Consider the following 16,050-nt stretch of genomic DNA (forward strand, 5'->3'; position numbering starts at 1 on the left):
ATCTGCACTATACTCCATTATACACCCCCATATCTGTACTGTATCCCAATATACCCCAGCTCTGTACCCCAATATAGTATACCCAGATATCTGCACTATACTCCATTATACACCCCCATATCTGTACTGTACCCCAATATAGTATACCCAGATATCTGCACTATACTCCATTATACACCCCCATATCTGTACTGTATCCCAATATACCCCAGCTCTGTACCCCAATATAATATACCCAGATATCTGCACTATACTCCATTATACACCCCCATATCTGTACTGTATCCCAATATACCCCAGCTCTGTACCCCAATATAATATACCCAGATATCTGCACTATACTCCATTATACACCCCATATCTGTACTGTATCCCAATACACCCCAGCTCTGTACCCCAATATAATATACCCAGATATCTGCACTATACTCCATTATACACCCCCATATCTGTACTGTATCCCAATATACCCCAGCTCTGTACCCCAATATAGTATACCCAGATATCTGCACTATACTCCATTATACACCCTCATATCTGTACTGTATCCCAATATACCCCAGCTCTGTACCCCAATATAATATACCCAGATATCTGCACTATACTCCATTATACACCCCCATATCTGTACTGTATCCCAATACACCCCAGCTCTGTACCCCAATATAATATACCCAGATATCTGCACTATTCTCCATTATACACCCCCATATCTGTACTGTATCCCAATATACCCCAGCTCTGTACCCCAATATAATATACCCAGATATCTGCACTATACTCCATTATACACCCCCATATCTGTACTGTATCCCAATACACCCCAGCTCTGTACCCCAATATAATATACCCAGATATCTGCACTATACTCCATTATACACCCCCATATCTGTACTGTATCCCAATATACCCCAGCTCTGTACCCCAATATAATATACCCAGATATCTGCACTATTCTCCATTATACACCCCCATATCTGTACTGTATCCCAATATACCCCAGCTCTGTACCCCAATATAATATACCCAGATATCTGCACTATTCTCCATTATACACCCCCATATCTGTACTGTATCCCAATATACCCCAGCTCTGTACCCCAATATAGTATACCCAGATATCTGCACTATACTCCATTATACACCCCCATATCTGTACTGTATCCCAATATACCCCAGCTCTGTACCCCAATATAATATACCCAGATATCTGCACTATACTCCATTATACACCCCCATATCTGTACTATATCCCAATATACCCCAGCTCTGTACCCCAATATAGTATACCCAGATATCTGCACTATACTCCATTATACACCCCCATATCTGTACTATATCCCAATATACCCCAGCTCTGTACCCCAATATAATATACCCAGATATCTGCACTATACTCCATTATACACCCTCATATCTGTACTGTACCCCAATATAATATACCCAGATATCTGCACTATACTCCATTATACACCCCCATATCTGTACTATATCCCAATATACCCCAGCTCTGTACCCCAATATAGTATACCCAGATATCTGCACTATACTCCATTATACACCCCCATATCTGTACTGTATCCCAAAATACCCCAGCTCTGTACCCCAATATAGTATACCCAGATATCTGCACTATACTCCATTATACACCCCCATATCTGTACTGTATCCCAATATACCCCAGCTCTGTACCCCAATATAGTATACCCAGATATCTGCACTATACTCCATTATACACCCCCATATCTGTACTGTATCCCAATATACCCCAGCTCTGTACCCCAATATAGTATACCCAGATATCTGCACTATACTCCATTATACACCCCCATATCTGTACTGTATCCCAATATACCCCAGCTCTGTACCCCAATATAGTATACCCAGATATCTGAACTATACTCCATTATACACCCCCATATCTGTACTGTATCCCAATATACCCCAGCTCTGTACCCCAATATAGTATACCCAGATATCTGCACTATACTCCATTATACACCCCCATATCTGTACTGTATCCCAATATACCCCAGCTCTGTACCCCAATATAATATACCCAGATATCTGCACTATACTCCATTATACACCCCCATATCTGTACTGTATCCCAATATACCCCAGCTCTGTACCCCAATATAATATACCCAGATATCTGCACTATACGCCATTATATACCCCCATATCTGTACTGTATCCCAATATACCCCAGCTCTGTACCCCAATATAATATACCCAGATATCTGCACTATACTCCATTATACACCCCCATATCTGTACTGTATCCCAATATACCCCAGCTCTGTACCCCAATATAATATACCCAGATATCTGCACTATACTCCATTATACACCCCCATATCTGTACTGTATCCCAATATACCCCAGCTCTGTACCCCAATATAATATACCCAGATATCTGCACTATACTCCATTATACACCCCCATATCTGTACTGTATCCCAATATACCCCAGCTCTGTACCCTCCAGTATAATATACCCTGTAGACTTGCGCTGACGTTTCCTCCACCGACACCGTGCGCCCACACACCTGCGACTCCTCACACCAGGGGCCGGTGGCTCACTGTGACCGTAGGAACGCGATCGCCATACATGCCACATACATGGGCGCAGCCATCACCAGAGCACACCGACACCGTATGCCCACACACCTGCGACTCCTCACACCAGGGGCCGGTGGCTCACTGTGACCGTAGGAACGCGATCGCCATACATGCCACATACATGGGCGCAGCCATCACCAGAGCACACCGACACCGTATGCCCACACACCTGCGACTCCTCACACCAGGGGCCAGCGGCTCACTGTGACTGTAGGAACGCGATCTCCATACATGCCACATACATGGGCACAGCCATCACCAGAGCACACGGACACTGTGCGCCCACACACCTGCGACGGCTCACTGCGAGTGTGCTCTGGTGACCCCGGCAGATTTTTTGCTTTCTTGGCCGGTGTTCAGAGAACACGGATGATCTGTTTCCCGCTCATGGTCAGTGTCGGGTGAAGCCATTTATTGTCATCTTCTGCGTTCTCTCTTTATAAATCCTAATGACATCCAATGACCCTGATGAAAAGTTCTCACACCCCGGTGACTGTGGCTGATAAGAGGCACAGAAGGTGACACCAATAAAGGTGACATCCTCGCCTGCGCCCTGTCTGCTTGTAATCAGTGAGTGCAGAAAAGCTGAGTGATTACTGGATCCAGACAGACTCTGGCATCTTTCCTCCAGACACTGACGCTTCTGGATTGTGAGTCATGGGGAAAGCAAAAGAATTGTCATCAGATCTACGGGAAAAGATAGTTGTATTGTATAAAACCGGAAAGGGATAGAAAAATATATCCAAGGAATTGATAATGCCGGTCAGCAGTGTCCAAACTGTGATTAACAAATGGAGAATCAGAGGCTCTAAAAACCAGACCACGATCAGGTAGAGCAACAAAAATATCAGCCGCAACTGCCAGGAAAAGTGTTCAGGACGCAAAGAAAACCCACAAATAACACCAGCTGAAATCCAGGACTCACTGAACACCTGCGGTGCGGCTGCTTCCAGAGGCACAATAAGGAGGCCATTACTGCGCAAATGCCACAAAGTATCTCGCCTATAATACGCCAAACCAGCCCAGAGCCAAGAAGCCGCCAAACCAGCCCAGAGCCAAGAAGCCGCCAAACCAGCCCAGAGCCAAGAAGCCGCCAAACCAGCCCAGAGCCAAGAAGCCTCCCAAACCAGCCCAGAGCCAAGAAGCCTCCCAAACCAGCCCAGAGCCAAGAAGCCCGCCAAAGCAGCCCAGAGCCAAGAAGCCCGCCAAAGCAGCCCAGAGCCAAGAAGCCCGCCAAAGCAGCCCAGAGCCAAGAAGCCCGCCAAAGCAGCCCAGAGCCAAGAAGCCCGCCAAAGCAGCCCAGAGCCAAGAAGCCCGCCAAAGCAGCCCAGAGCCAAGAAGCCCGCCAAAGCAGCCCAGAGCCAAGAAGCCCGCCAAAGCAGCCCAGAGCCAAGAAGCCCGCCAAAGCAGCCCAGAGCCAAGAAGCCCGCCAAAGCAGCCCAGAGCCAAGAAGCCCGCCAAAGCAGCCCAGAGCCAAGAAGCCCGCCAAAGCAGCCCAGAGCCAAGAAGCCCGCCAAAGCAGCCCAGAGCCAAGAAGCCCGCCAAAGCAGCCCAGAGCCAAGAAGCCCGCCAAAGCAGCCCAGAGCCAAGAAGCCCGCCAAAGCAGCCCAGAGCCAAGAAGCCCGCCAAAGCAGCCCAGAGCCAAGAAGCCCGCCAAAGCAGCCCAGAGCCAAGAAGCCTGCCAAAGCAGCCCAGAGCCAAGAAGCCCCCAAACCAGCCCAGAGCCAAGAAGCCTCCCAAACCAGCTTAGAGCCAAGAAGCCTGCCAAAGCAGCCCAGAGCCAAGAAGCCTGCCAAAGCAGCCCAGAGCCAAGAAGCCTGCCAAAGCAGCCCAGAGCCAAGAAGCCTGCCAAAGCAGCCCAGAGCCAAGAAGCCTGCCAAAGCAGCCCAGAGCCAAGAAGCCTGCCAAAGCAGCCCAGAGCCAAGAAGCCTGCCAAAGCAGCCCAGAGCCAAGAAGCCTGCCAAAGCAGCCCAGAGCCAAGAAGCCTGCCAAAGCAGCCCAGAGCCAAGAAGCCTGCCAAAGCAGCCCAGAGCCAAGAAGCCTGCCAAAGCAGCCCAGAGCCAAGAAGCCTGCCAAAGCAGCCCAGAGCCAAGAAGCCTGCCAAAGCAGCCCAGAGCCAAGAAGCCCGCCAAAGCAGCCCAGAGCCAAGAAGCCCGCCAAAGCAGCCCAGAGCCAAGAAGCCCGCCAAAGCAGCCCAGAGCCAAGAAGCCCGCCAAAGCAGCCCAGAGCCAAGAAGCCCGCCAAAGCAGCCCAGAGCCAAGAAGCCCGCCAAAGCAGCCCAGAGCCAAGAAGCCTGCCAAAGCAGCCCAGAGCCAAGAAGCCTGCCAAAGCAGCCCAGAGCCAAGAAGCCGCCAACCAGCCCAGAGCCAAGAAGCCCCAAACCAGCCAAGAAGCCGCCAAAGCAACCCAGAGCCCAGAGCCAAGAAGCCCCCCAAACCAGCCCAGAGCCAAGAAGCCCCCCAAACCAGGCCAGAGCCAAGAAGCCCCCCAAACCAGGCCAGAGCCAAGAAGCCCCCCAAACCAGGCCAGAGCCAAGAAGCCCCCCAAACCAGCCCAGAGCCAAAAAGCCTCCCAAACCAACCGAGCCTCCCAAACCAGCCCAGAGCCCAGCCTCCCAAACCAGCCCAGAGCCCAGCACCTAAATTGCTGGAACAAGGTAATTTGGAGTGATGAGACCAAAACCGAAGTGTCAACAAGGCCTGTGATGAAAGGAACACCATTCCTACAGTAAAGTACAGAGGTAGATCGCTGATGATGTGGGGATGTGTGAGCTACAAAAGGCACAAGAAACATGGTCAGAAGGAAAGATAAATGCAGCACCTTATCAGCAAATACTTGAGGCTAGTTTGCACTCAGCCCGTAAGTTGTGCATGGGACGTACTGGGACGTTACAACACAGCAACGATCCAAAAACACAAGGCCAAGTCAACTTGTCATTGGCTACAGCAGAAAAAAGTGAAGGTTCTGGAGTGGCCATCTCAGTATCCTGACCTCAATATTATTGAGCCACTCTGGGGAGAACTCAAGAGCGCAGTTCATGCAAAAAAGCCCAGGAATTTGCAGGAACTGGAAACACCAAGAAGAATGGACGGCTTCACCATCTGACCAAGAGGATTGGGCAGCTTCACCATCTGACCAAGAGGATTGGGCAGCTTCACCATCTGAGAAAATATAGAGCCTCATCCACAACTACCACAAAAGACTTCAAGCTGTCATTGACATTAAAGGGGGCAATACATAGTATTAAGGACTGGGGGATGGTAACTTTTCATCAGGATCATTATGATTTATAAAGAGAATACTCAGTAGTGACAATAAATGGCTTCACCCGACACTAACCATGAGTGGAGAAAAAGATTGTGTGTTATTCATATTCTCTGAAAAAGGCCAAGAAAGCAAAAAAATCTGCATGGGTGTGTAGACTTCTGAGCACAACTGTATCTGCACCGTACCTCCATACACTATACCCCCCATATCTGTACTGTACCCTCCAATATAATATATCCCCTATCTGTACTGCACTACAGTATAAGTTGCAGCGCCCTGCGTGGGGCATACACTCGAGCTTACATTGAGGTATCAATTTTGGAGCCGGCACTGTGGCGCCCTCCTCCGCGGGGCACAGGCCCCAGGAGCCGGCACTGTGGCGCCCTCCTCCGCGGGGCACAGGCCCCAGGAGCCGGCACTGTGGCGCCCTCCTCCGCGGGGCACAGGCCCCAGGAGCCGGCACTGTGGCGCCCTCCTCCGCGGGGCACAGGCCCAGGAGCCGGCACTGTGGCGCCCTCCTCCGCAGGGCACAGGCCCAGGAGCCGGCACTGTGGCGCCCTCCTCCGCGGGGCACAGACCCCAGGAGCTGGCACAGTGGCACCCTCCTCCGCGGGGCACAGGCCCCAGGAGCCGGCACTGTGGCGCCCTCCTCCGCGGGGCACAGACCCCAGAAGCCGGCACTGTGGCGCCCTCCTCCGCGGGGCACAGGCCCCAGGAACCGGCACTGTGGCGCCCTCCTCCGCGGGGCACAGGCCCCAGGAGCCGGCACTGTGGCGCCCTCCTCCGCGGGGCACAGGCCCCAGGAGTCGGCACTGTGGCGCCCTCCTCCGCGGGGCACAGGCCCCCAAGAGCTGGCACTGTGGCGCCCTCCTCCGCGGGGCACAGGCCCCGGAGCCGGCACTGTGGCGCCCTCCTCCGCGGGGCACATATCATTGTACACAAGGAACTTTTATTTCTGGGATACAAACAGGATTTATTACAGGAGAGACAAAAAAATAAAATAAAGATTCTGTCCACTATTTACAGGGGCGTCCGGGGTGCTGTGGAGGTCACATGACGTCGTCTCCCCTCCCCCCACAGTCCGGCGGGGTCAGGGCTGCTCCTCCTTGCTGCCGCCTCTGCCCTCCCGGCACTTCTGGCAGTAGTAGATGTCCGGCACGTTGCTCTTGCGGATTTTGGCGCAGGAGAGATGGACCCACGTACAGCAGACGTTACACTCGATCATCGGCCGCCCGGCAAACGGCTTCTCACAGTAACACGTCACCAGGTCCCACGAATCATCACCTGCCAACAGCAAGACAAGCATGAGTGACAGCCCACGCAGCCCCCCTCCACCGAGAGCCCAGGGCCACGCAACCCCCCTCCACTGAGGCCACGGGCCACGTAACCCCCCTCCACTGAGAGCCCAGGGCCACGTAACCCCCCCTCCACTGAGGCCACGCAACACCCCTCCCTGCCATCAGTGACAGCCCACGGGCCACGCAACGCCTCTCCACTGCCAGCAGTGACAGCCCCAGAACACCCCCTCCCCTGCCATCACTGACCGCCCCAGAACACCCCCTCCACTGCCATCACTGAGAGCCCAAGAACGCCCCTTCCACTGCCATCACTTACCGCCCCCTCCACTGCCACCACTGACCGCCCCAAAACGCCCCCTCCCCTGCCACCACTGACCACCCCAGAACACCCCCTCCACTGCCATCACTGACCGCCCCAAAACGCCCCCTCCACTGCCACCACTGACCGCCCCAGAACGCCCCCTCCACTGCCACCACTGACCACCCCAGAACGCCCCCTCCCCTGCCACCACTGACCACCCCAGAACACCCCCTCCACTGCCATCACTGACCGCCCCAAAACGCCCCCTCCCCTGCCACCACTGACCGCCCCAGAACGCCCCCTCCACTGCCACCACTGACCACCCCAGAACGCCCCCTCCCCTGCCACCACTGACCGCCCCAGAACACCCCCTCCCCTGCCATCACTGACCGCCCCAGAACACCCCCTCCCCTGCCATCACTGACTGCCCCAGAACACCCCCTCCCCTGCCATCACTGACCGCCCCAGAACACCCCCTCCCCTGCCAACACCCCCTCCCCTGCCATCACTGACCGCCCCAAAACACCCCCTCCCCTGCCACCACTGACCGCCCCAAAACACCCCCTCCCCTGACCGCCCCAGAACGCCCCCTCCCCTGCCATCACTGACCGCCCCAAAACACCCCTCCCCTGCCACCACTGACCGCCCCAGAACACCCCCTCCCCTGCCATCACTGACCGCCCCAGAACACCCCCTCCCCTGCCATCACTGACCGCCCCCAGAACACCCCCTCCCCTGCCATCACTGACCGCCCCAGAACACCCCCTCCCCTGCCATCACTGACCGCCCCAAAACACCCCCTCCCCTGCCATCACTGACCGCCCCAAAACGCCCCCTCCCCTGCCATCACTGACCGCCCCAGAACACCTCCTCCACTGCCACCACTGACCTCCCCAGAACACCCCCTCCCCTGCCATCACTGACCGCCCCAGAACACCCCCTCCCCTGCCATCACTGACCGCCCCAGAACACCCCCTCCCCTGCCATCACTGACCGCCCCAGAACACCCCCTCCTCACCTGAGTCCACCATGATGTCTTCATCCATCACCTGAGTGTCAGCATCGCTGGAGCTGCCACCCGCGGCGTCCCGGCTGCTCTCCGTACTGAGAGGGGGCTGCGGCGTTGAGGAGGAGGCCATGTGTGGCTCCCCCCGATCCTCATCATCAGTGTCCGTGTCACTCATCCTGCCAGCAGCCCCTCCTCGGTACCGCTGCCTCCGCCTGCGGCGGGAACTTCTCTTTACACGGGAATGCTCCGCCCCCCGGCGCTTGCTGCTGCTGCCGCCACTCTGCCCTTTGGCCTTCATGACAAAAGTCTGGATAGTGCTGAGACCTGAGCCCGCCGACGGCAGAGGGAGGTGAGGGGGGTCCGGGGAATCCCAGCCGTCACTCTCCTCGGTCCGGTGAGGGGTTGTGGGACGCGGTGGACTCCATGACTTCTCCTACGGGACAAGGAAGAGAATGGGCAACAGTATCACCGCCGGCCATCACCTCCGGCGTCAACTCCCCTCTATCCCCCCACCCCAGAACACCCCCCCCCCGTCTCCCGCGGGCCGTCGCCCCGCAGACCCCCGTCTCCCGTGAAGACACTTCCTCATGCAATCGACTCTGATTTCCTCAGATCCCCAGTAACCACACATCCCCTCCCCCAAACACCCCGAGCTCTCACCTCTTTCGCGGGCGTCGGTCGGTATCCTGCATACGAAAGGACGAAAGTGCAGAAACGGTTAAAATCTTCAACAGTCCGAGAACGTTTCTGAGGCGGCTGCTGAAAAATGGAGCAGAGTCTCAATATAAAGCCGTTACCACCCCCACCCCACCCACCCCCGAGGGGCAGCCCCCCGAGCACCGACACCGCAGAGCACTCACCTGAGGAGCAGACCTCCCATTCATGGCAGAATCTGCTGAGAAAGAAGAAAGCTGTAAAGCAGCTCATACAAGAGGGGGCCCCGAAATAAGGAGGAGACACCACAGCGCCATCCCCCCGCCCAGCACCATCCCCCCCGCCCCAACCCCCCCACCCAGCACCATCCCCCCCGCCCCAACCCCCCCACCCAGCACCATTCCCCCCCACACAGTACCATCCCCCCCGCCCCCGAAATAAGGACGAGACACCACAGCGCTATCCACCCCACACCAACCCCCCCGCCCAGTACCATCCGCCCCGCCCCCGAAATAAGGACGAGACACCACAGCGCCATCCCCCCCACCCCAACCCCCCCCGCCCAGTACCATCCCCCCCCGCACAGCACCATCCCCCCCACCCAGCACCATCCCCCCCGCCCCCGAAATAAGGAAGGACGAGACACCACAACACCAAACACCCCCCACCCCCGCACAGCGCCATCCCCCCGCACGCGAAATAAGGAAGGACGAGACACCACAGCGCCAAACACCTCCACCCCCGCACAGCGCCATCCCCCCGCCCGCGAAATAAGGAAGGACGAGACACCACAGCGCCATCCCCCCCGCACCAATCCCCCCGCACAGCACCATCCCCCCCGCACAGCACCATCCCCCCCCCACACCAACCCCTCCCGCCCAGCACCATCCCCCCCCCGCAACCAACCCCCCCGCCCAGCACCATCCCCTCCCGCCCAGCACCATCCCCCCCCCCCGAACAGCACCAACCCCCCCCCCGCCCCCCGAAATAAGGAGGGACGAGACACCACAGCACCAAACACCCCCACCCCCGCACAGCGCCATCCCCCCGCCCGCCCCCGAAATAAGGAAGGACGAGACACCACAGCGCCACCCCCCCGCACCAACCCCCCCGCCCAGTACCATCCCCCCTGCCCCCGAAATAAGGAAGGACGAGACACCACAGCACCATCCCCCCCACACCAACCCCCCGCCCAGTACCATCCCCCCACCCCGCACAGCACCATCCCCCTCGCCCCCGAAATAAGGAAGAACGAGACACCACAGCACCAAACACCCCCACCTCCGCACAGCACCATCCCCCCGCCCCCAAAATAAGGAAGGACGAGACACCACAGCACCATCCCCCCACCCAGCACCATCCCCCCCCGCACAGCAGCATGCCCCCCGCAACAACCCCTCCCGCCCAGCACCATCCCCCCCAGCACCATCCCCCCCGCACCATTTCCCCCGCACAGCACCATCCCCCCCCGCACCAACCCCTCCCGCCCAGCACCAACCCCCCCCCGCACAGCACCATCCCCCAGCACCCCCCCGCACCAACCCCTCCCGCCCAGCCACCACCCCCGCACCGCACCACCCCCCCCCCGCACCGCACCATCCCCCCACCCCCGAAATAACGAAGGACGAGACACCACAGCGCCATCCCCCCCCGCACCAACCCCCCCGCCCAGCACCATCCCCCCTGCCCCCGAAATAAGGAAGGACGAGACACCACAGCACCATCCCCCCCCACCCAGCACCATTCCCCCCCCCACACAGTACCATCCCCCCCCGCCCCGAAATAAGGACGAGACACCACAGCGCTATCCACCCCACACCAACCCCCCGCCCAGTACCATCCCCCCCGCCCCCGAAATAAGGATGAGACACCACAGCGCCATCCCCCCCACCCCAACCCCCCCGCCTAGTACCATCCCCCCCCCCCCGCACAGCACCATCCCCCCACCCCCGAAATAAGGAAGAACGAGACACCACAGCACTAAACACCCCCACCGCCGTACAGCACCATCCCCCACGCCCCCGAAATAAAGGAAGGACGAGACACCACAGCGCCATTCCCCCCCCCTCCGCACAGCGCCATCCCCCCCACCCCCGAAATAAGGAAGGACGAGACGCCACTGCATCCCCCCCCTGCACAGCACCAGCCCCCGCAATAAGGAAGAACAAGACACCACAAGAAACCCCCCCCCCCCCACACAGCGCCATCCCGCCCCCGAAATAAAGAAGGAAGAGACCACAAGAACCCCCCCACACAGCGCCATCCCGCCCCCGAAATAAAGAAGAAAGAGACCACAAGAACCCCCCCACACAGCGCCATCCCGCCCCCGAAATAAAGAAGAACGAGACACCACAGCACCCCCCCCCAGCACAGCACCATCCCCCCAACCCCGAAATAAGGAAGGGACACCAAAGCACACCACCCCCACACACAGCATACCCCCCCCCCCCCCGGAATAAGAGACATCACAGCATCACACACACACCCCCTCCCCCCGCACACAAAATAAGGATGGATGAGAGACACACCACAGCATCCCCCCCCCCCCGCAATAAAGAAAGATGAGACACACCAAAGCATCCCCTCCATACCGCACCGTCCCCCGCCCCTGAAATAGAGGATGAGACACACCCCAAAGCATCCCCTCCGTACCGCGCCATCCCCTCAGCCCCCGAAGTACTGCGCAATATACACTGCTCCTCAGCCTCGACACACACACACGTATCACATCACCCCACCCCCACAGTCCCGTGCTACACACGCTGCCCCTTGGCCCCATCAAGCTCAATTCCGCGGCCCCCTCCACACACTCCGCGGCCCCCTCCTCTTGTACTCCCCTACACTCCACTCACCCTCCGCTCCTCTCCCCACCTTCTGCTCCTCAGTCCCCCTCAGCTCCCTCACCTCATCCCCTTACGCCCCACACCCGATACTCCTCGATCCCCCTCCATGCTCCTCATCCTCTGCTCCTCTCACCCTCCTCGGCCCCCTCACCCAATGCTCCGCTCCCCTCCCCCTCCTCGGCCCCCCCTCACCCCACCTTCTCCGCTCCCCCTCCTCGGTTCCTCCTCCCCGTCCCCCCCCTCCGTGGCTCCCCTCACTCCACCTATGCTCCTCTTACCCCCCCTCCCCCATCACTCCACCTACGCTCCCCTCACTCTCACCCTCTGCTCCTCGGCCCCCTCACTCCCTCTCGGCTCCCCTCACCCTCTGCTCCTCGGCCCCCTCACTCCCCTCACTCTCTGCTCCTCGGCCCCCTCACCCTCCGCTCCCCTCACCCACCCTCCGCTCCTCGGACCCCTCACTCACCCCTCCGCTCCCCGGCCCCCTCACTCACCCTCCGCTCCCCGGCCCCCTCACTCACCCTCCGCTCCCCGGCCCCCTCACTCACCCTCCGCTCCCCGGACCCCTCACTCACCCTCCGCTCCCCGGACCCCTCACTCACCCTCCGCTCCCCGGACCCCTCACTCACCCTCCGCTCCCCGGACCCCTCACTCACCCTCCGCTCCCCGGACCCCTCACTCACCCTCCGCTCCCCGGACCCCTCACTCACCCTCCGCTCCCCGGACCGCTCACTCACCCTCCGCTCCCCGGACCCCTCACTCACCCGCCGCTCCCCGGACCCCTCACTCACCCGCCGCTCCCCGGACCCCTCACTCACCCGCCGCTCCCCGGACCCCTCACTCACCCGCCGCTCCCCGGACCCCTCACTCACCCGCCGCTCCCCGGACCCCTCACTCACCCGCCGCTCCCCGGACCCCTCACTCACCCGCCGCTCCTCGGCCCCCTCACTCCCACTCTGCTCCTCGGCCCCCTCACCCTCCGCTCCTCGGTCCCCTCACTCTCACCCTCCTCGGTCCCCTCACTCACCCTCCGCTCCTCGGTCCCCTCACTCTCACCCTCCTCGGTCCCCTCACCCTCTGCTCCTGGGCCCCCTCACCCTCCGCTCCTCGGCCCCCTCACCCTCTGCTCCTCGGCCCCCTCACTCACCCTCCGCTCCTCGGCCCCTCACTCACCCTCCGCTCCTCGGTCCCCTCACTCACCCTCGGCCCCCTCACTCACCCTCCGCTCCTCGGCCCCCTCACTCACCCTCTGCTCCTCGGCCCACTCACCCGCCGCTCCCCGGACCCCTCACTCACCCTCTGCTCTTCGGTCCCCTCACTCACCCTCGGTCCCCTCACTCACCCTCCGCTCCTCGGTCCCCTCACCCTCCGCTCCCCGGTCCCCTCACCCTCCGCTCCCCGGCCCCCTCACCCACCCTCTGCCCCCTCACCCTCTGCTCCTCGGTCCCCTCACTCACCCTCTGCTCCTCGGTCCCCTCACTCACCCTCTGCTCCTCGGTCCCCTCACCCTCTGCTCCTCGGTCCCCTCACTCACCCTCTGCTCCTCGGTCCCCTCACTCACCGTCCCCTCACTCACCCTCTGCTCCTCGGTCCCCTCACTCACCCTCTGCTCCTCGGTCCCCTCACTCACCCTCTGCTCCTCGGTCCCCTCACTCACCCTCTGCTCCTCGGTCCCCTCACTCACCCTCCGCTCCTCGGTCCCCTCACTCACCCTCCGCTCCTCGGTCCCCTCACTCACCCTCCGCTCCTCGGTCCCCTCACTCACCCTCTGCTCCTCGGCCCCCTCACTCACCCTCTGCTCCCCGGCCCCCTCACCCACTCTCGGCTCCCCGGCCCCCTCACCCACCCTCTGCCCCCTCACCCTCTGCTCCTCGGTCCCCTCACTCACCCTCCGCTCCTCGGCCCCCTCACTCACCCTCTGCTCCTCGGCCCCCTCACTCACCCTCTGCTCCTCGGTCCCCTCACTCACCCTCTGCTCCTCGGCCCCCTCACTCACCCTCTGCTCCTCGGCCCCCTCACTCACCCTCTGCTCCTCGGCCCCCTCACTCACCCTCTGCTCCTCGGCCCCCTCACCCTCTGCTCCTCGGCCCCCTCACTCACCCTCTGCTCCTCGGCCCCCTCACCCTCTGCTCCTCGGCCCCCTCACCCTCTGCTCCTCGGCCCCCTCACCCTCTGCTCCTCGGCCCCCTCACTCACCCTCTGCTCCTCGGTCCCTCACTCACCCTCGGTCCCCTCACTCACCCTCCGCTCCTCGGTCCCCTCACTCACCCTCGGTCCCCTCACTCACCCTCTGCTCCTCGGCCCCCTCACCCTCTGCTCCTCGGTCCCCTCACTCACCCTCTGCTCCTCGGCCCCCTCACCCTCTGCTCCTCGGTCCCCTCACTCACCCTCTGCTCCTCGGTCCCCTCACTCACCCTCTGCTCCTCGGTCCCCTCACTCACCCTCGGTCCCCTCACTCACCCTCTGCTCCTCGGTCCCCTCACTCACCCTCGGTCCCCTCACTCACCCTCTGCTCCTCGGCCCCCTCACTCACCCTCTGCTCCTCGGTCCCCTCACTCACCCTCGGTCCCCTCACTCACCCTCCGCTCCTCGGTCCCCTCACTCACCCTCCGCTCCTCGGTCCCCTCACTCACCCTCCGCTCCTCGGTCCCCTCACTCACCCTCCGCTCCTCGGTCCCCTCACTCACCCTCCGCTCCTCGGTCCCCTCACTCACCCTCCGCTCCTCGGTCCCCTCACTCACCCTCCGCTCCTCGGTCCCCTCACTCACCCTCCGCTCCTCGGTCCCCTCACTCACCCTCGGTCCCCTCACTCACCCTCTGCTCCTCGGCCCCCTCACCCTCTGCTCCTCGGCCCCCTCACTCACCCTCTGCTCCTCGGTCCCCTCACTCACCCTCGGTCCCCTCACTCACCCTCCGCTCCTCGGTCCCCTCACTCACCCTCGGTCCCCTCACTCACCCTCCGCTCCTCGGTCCCCTCACTCACCCTCTGCTCCTCGGTCCCCTCACTCACCCTCTGCTCCTCGGTCCCCTCACTCACCCTCCGCTCCTCGGTCCCCTCACTCACCCTCGGTCCCCTCACTCACCCTCCGCTCCTCGGTCCCCTCACTCACCCTCTGCTCCTCGGCCCCCTCACTCACCCTCTGCTCCTCGGCCCCCTCACTCACCCTCTGCTCCTCGGTCCCCTCACTCACCCTCGGTCCCCTCACTCACCCTCCGCTCCTCGGTCCCCTCACTCACCCTCGGTCCCCTCACTCACCCTCCGCTCCTCGGTCCCCTCACTCACCCTCTGCTCCTCGGCCCCCTCACTCACCCTCTGCTCCTCGGCCCCCTCACTCACCCTCTGCTCCTCGGTCCCCTCACTCACCCTCGGTCCCCTCACTCACCCTCCGCTCCTCGGTCCCCTCACTCACCCTCGGTCCCCTCACTCACCCTCGGTCCCCTCACTCACCCTCGGTCCCCTCACTCACCCTCCGCTCCTCGGTCCCCTCACTCACCCTCGGTCCCCTCACTCACCCTCCGCTCCTCGGTCCCCTCACTCACCCTCGGTCCCCTCACTCACCCTCTGCTCCTCGGTCCCCTCACTGTTCGCTTCCCTCACTCACTCACCTTCATTATTGGCTTCTCCCATCGTAGTCTCCAGCATATTGGCTTATGAGGGCCCCAAAAGGGGCCAAATCTCCCCGTCCGGGCCCCTGAGGCAGAACAACACAGCTCTCCGTCACCAGGACCCCCTCCCGCCGCTCCTGGCCGCCCGCTCGCTCCCCGCACTGCTCTCTGGGAACAGTAGTTCGCCAGCCGCCCGGTGACTGCTGGAACTTGTAGTCAAATAGAACTGCACAGAGCTCATGTAAAAGCACCCGAAAACTACAAGAGCCAGAATGCACCACGGCTTCAGTGCCATCACTCCCAGAACACACTGCGCAAAATACGTCAGTGCAGCAACATGTGACATAGTCAGCAAAGAGCGCATGCGTAAAAGAGAAGCATAGCATACTGGGAAATCGTGACAGAGGCGGTAGTACAAGCGCATGACGTCAGAGTCATGTGACAGTA

General features: G+C 60.4%; 1 protein-coding gene across 4 annotated transcripts; it reads right to left on the reverse strand.

The window, feature by feature from the left end:
- Positions 1–6,845: 6,845 nt before the first annotated feature.
- LOC142279588 (PHD finger protein 23A-like) lies at positions 6,846–15,776 on the reverse strand. 4 transcript variants are annotated; one of them, XM_075332698.1, is made up of 5 exons: positions 15,604–15,776; positions 9,361–9,392; positions 9,161–9,256; positions 8,510–8,933; positions 6,846–7,176 (listed from the first exon to the last, which is right to left on the reverse strand). In XM_075332698.1, the coding sequence occupies exons 1-5, from the start codon at positions 15,638–15,640 to the stop codon at positions 6,983–6,985; spliced, it is 783 nt and encodes a 260-aa protein (XP_075188813.1). In that variant the 5' UTR covers positions 15,641–15,776; the 3' UTR covers positions 6,846–6,982. The 4 variants fall into 4 exon arrangements, with proteins under 4 accessions (XP_075188813.1, XP_075188812.1, XP_075188810.1 ...); XM_075332697.1 differs by having other exon boundaries at positions 9,361–9,395; XM_075332695.1 differs by having other exon boundaries at positions 9,161–9,259; positions 9,361–9,395.
- Between the last annotated feature and the right edge of the window lie 274 nt (positions 15,777–16,050).

The sequence above is a fragment of the Anomaloglossus baeobatrachus genome, unplaced genomic scaffold (assembly GCF_048569485.1).
Source record: "Anomaloglossus baeobatrachus isolate aAnoBae1 unplaced genomic scaffold, aAnoBae1.hap1 Scaffold_4366, whole genome shotgun sequence".
Lineage (NCBI taxonomy): Eukaryota > Metazoa > Chordata > Amphibia > Anura > Aromobatidae > Anomaloglossus > Anomaloglossus baeobatrachus.

Bases quoted from the DNA above. Each gene is read 5' to 3' on its own strand.
- LOC142279588 (XM_075332695.1), bottom strand. From the start codon at position 15,640: ATGCTGGAGACTACGATGGGAGAAGCCAATAATGAAG. The intron at 9,396-15,603 runs GTGAGTGAGTGA...CTTCTTTCTCAG, and splicing joins GGGAGAAGCCAATAATGAAG to CAGATTCTGCCATGAATGGG. The intron at 9,260-9,360 runs GTGAGTGCTCTG...TCCATTTTTCAG, and splicing joins ATGGGAGGTCTGCTCCTCAG to CAGCCGCCTCAGAAACGTTC.